Consider the following 2,094-nt stretch of genomic DNA (forward strand, 5'->3'; position numbering starts at 1 on the left):
AACGATAACGAACGACTATTTATTGAACTTCTACATTCGGTGGTTATCCGTTAAGTTCACGCAAACCGCCCACTGTTTCTCCAATTCACGTCGCCGCGTTCATCGTCACGGAAAAGACACTCCGCCTGATATTCCTACACTTGCTCATTTTAGTACGCAATCCGTACGTCACTCAGCTTAGCTTATTAGCTTAAGGGAATCCACCCCTACGAGACGCTGTTTGCCTTCAAAACCAACGGCTTAGATCCTGTATTCTCCCTCTCTTAGCGATTATCCATCGGCCATTGAGAGTTATGACATAACCCCCTCTTTTAAAAACCGGATTTAGAATTTAACGATAATAATAAAATATTATTTTTTTCATCCTTATCCGTTGGCAGCAACGTCCTTTCTTTCCTTCAATCAACGGCTTCTCCTGTTTTGTGTTAATATAAAGGACATAACTTTGCTCTGAGAAGCATGTATTGATGAAACCAGAACGAATGAAAAATGTTGAGATCTGTTCCTCTACCTTCGTCGTCTAGCAGCTCTGCGATTCTGGAATCTAACGATCTTCACCGATCGAGGTCATCTTCGAGAGCTGTATCGACCATCTGTTCTTCTTCGAGAAGCCATGCTTATATCCCAAAGCTCGAACCTTTCAGCAGAAGCAAGATCGATCGACGTCTTAAAGAGCCCTCCCTAATACAGAAGACTGAAAACGATCTTGCCGGTATCCCAAAACTCTTAATTATTTCCTTTTCATTCCGCTTGTAATCGGTAGAGATTTTGTCGGTTAGGTGTTTGTTCTGCTTTCTAACTTGTATTCGTAATTTATGGGTTTTCAGGTTTTTAATTTTCATGTGGAGTTTTGTTAAACTGTTTATGTTTCTTAATTTTTCCTTCAGATTATTGTTCGACGCTTGAAGGAGATGCGTCCTACAGCTGTTGGAGAGCCTATTTCGAATTGAAAGATCTCGAAGTGAGTGGGCTTTTCTAATTTTCTTAGAGTTGATTGATAATGGAGCGAGACAATAATTAATGTTGAAAAGTTTTATGATCCTAACTTGTAATACACAGAGGAAGTTGTCTAAAGAAGAAATTGAGAAGCTGCTTATTCAGTCGGGAGGAATTAAGTCGCTCATCGACTGCGTTCACGGGATTTCGGCTATTAATAAGAGGAAAAAGGAGGATGCTGAATCGAGGAAGCAATCGAGCACTGAGAAAGAAAGAAAGAAACCTTTTCCGGTGCCAGACGGACTGCCCAAATCGCAGGAAGAGCTGGAAGAGGAAGAGAAAGGCAGAATGCCAGACTCACCCTACACCAGGCTCCTCAGAACCAAGGGTAAATTCCCCGCTTGGTATTCACCTGCCCCAGACCACGAGACAGATTAATGAAACGAGTCAGGACTCAGGAGTCGGCAGGGAGTGAAATGGACCAGTTAGTGCCCTTTCTCTGTTTGCGCTTTCTGTTTGTAAATACGAAAGAAGTTAAAGCTGTGAACTGTGTCTGTGAAGTTGATTCATATATACTAGCCGGATAGTATAGTATAGGATAGCTAAACGATGCCAAGTTTTTCTGGTTTTATCTGTAGCCGGATCCTCAACCGAAAGGCATGGAAGATGGGGTTGTATCTACTTTGAAACGACATGGAATTAGAGATTCTAACTTGTAAGTTATAAATTTGTAATTAGTTGGGTGTCAACCATCTAATCTGATGTTGTGCCAGACTGCCAGCTCTTGTAAATTATAAGCAAGGAAACACTATAGTATCAAGAGCGAGCGAGCGAGCGAGAGAGAGAGAGAGAGAGAGAGATACCAAGAAACTGCCAAGAAAAATTCTCTTGGTCGTCTAGACGACAAGCTAAGGCAAGCATTGGTGTTAATTTGACATTTATGAAGTCTTCTGCTTCGACTTTTGTGGGCTGCATATTGGACAGCTGGCTCCTACCCAACATTGTTGCAATGGATTAGGCTTGGATTTTTGGGTTTTAGCCTTTTAGGTCGATCTTGGGAGTCCAGATCACCTGCCTAGAAAATCTCAACTCCGAACATGGGCCTAAAAGGAATTGACCTCAACTGAGATAGGATGGAAGGGGTTGAATTCAATTCCA

General features: G+C 42.0%; 1 protein-coding gene across 1 annotated transcript; it reads left to right on the forward strand.

The window, feature by feature from the left end:
* Positions 1–437: 437 nt before the first annotated feature.
* LOC104595847 (CCG-binding protein 1-like) lies at positions 438–1,693 on the forward strand. The gene is made up of 3 exons (XM_010256777.3): positions 438–712; positions 888–961; positions 1,060–1,693. The coding sequence occupies exons 1-3, from the start codon at positions 490–492 to the stop codon at positions 1,372–1,374; spliced, it is 612 nt and encodes a 203-aa protein (XP_010255079.1). The 5' UTR covers positions 438–489; the 3' UTR covers positions 1,375–1,693.
* The last annotated feature ends 401 nt before the right edge of the window (positions 1,694–2,094 follow it).

This window comes from Nelumbo nucifera, chromosome 5 (genome assembly GCF_055504915.1).
Source record: "Nelumbo nucifera cultivar China Antique chromosome 5, China Antique-T2T, whole genome shotgun sequence".
In the NCBI taxonomy this organism is placed as follows: domain Eukaryota; kingdom Viridiplantae; phylum Streptophyta; class Magnoliopsida; order Proteales; family Nelumbonaceae; genus Nelumbo; species Nelumbo nucifera.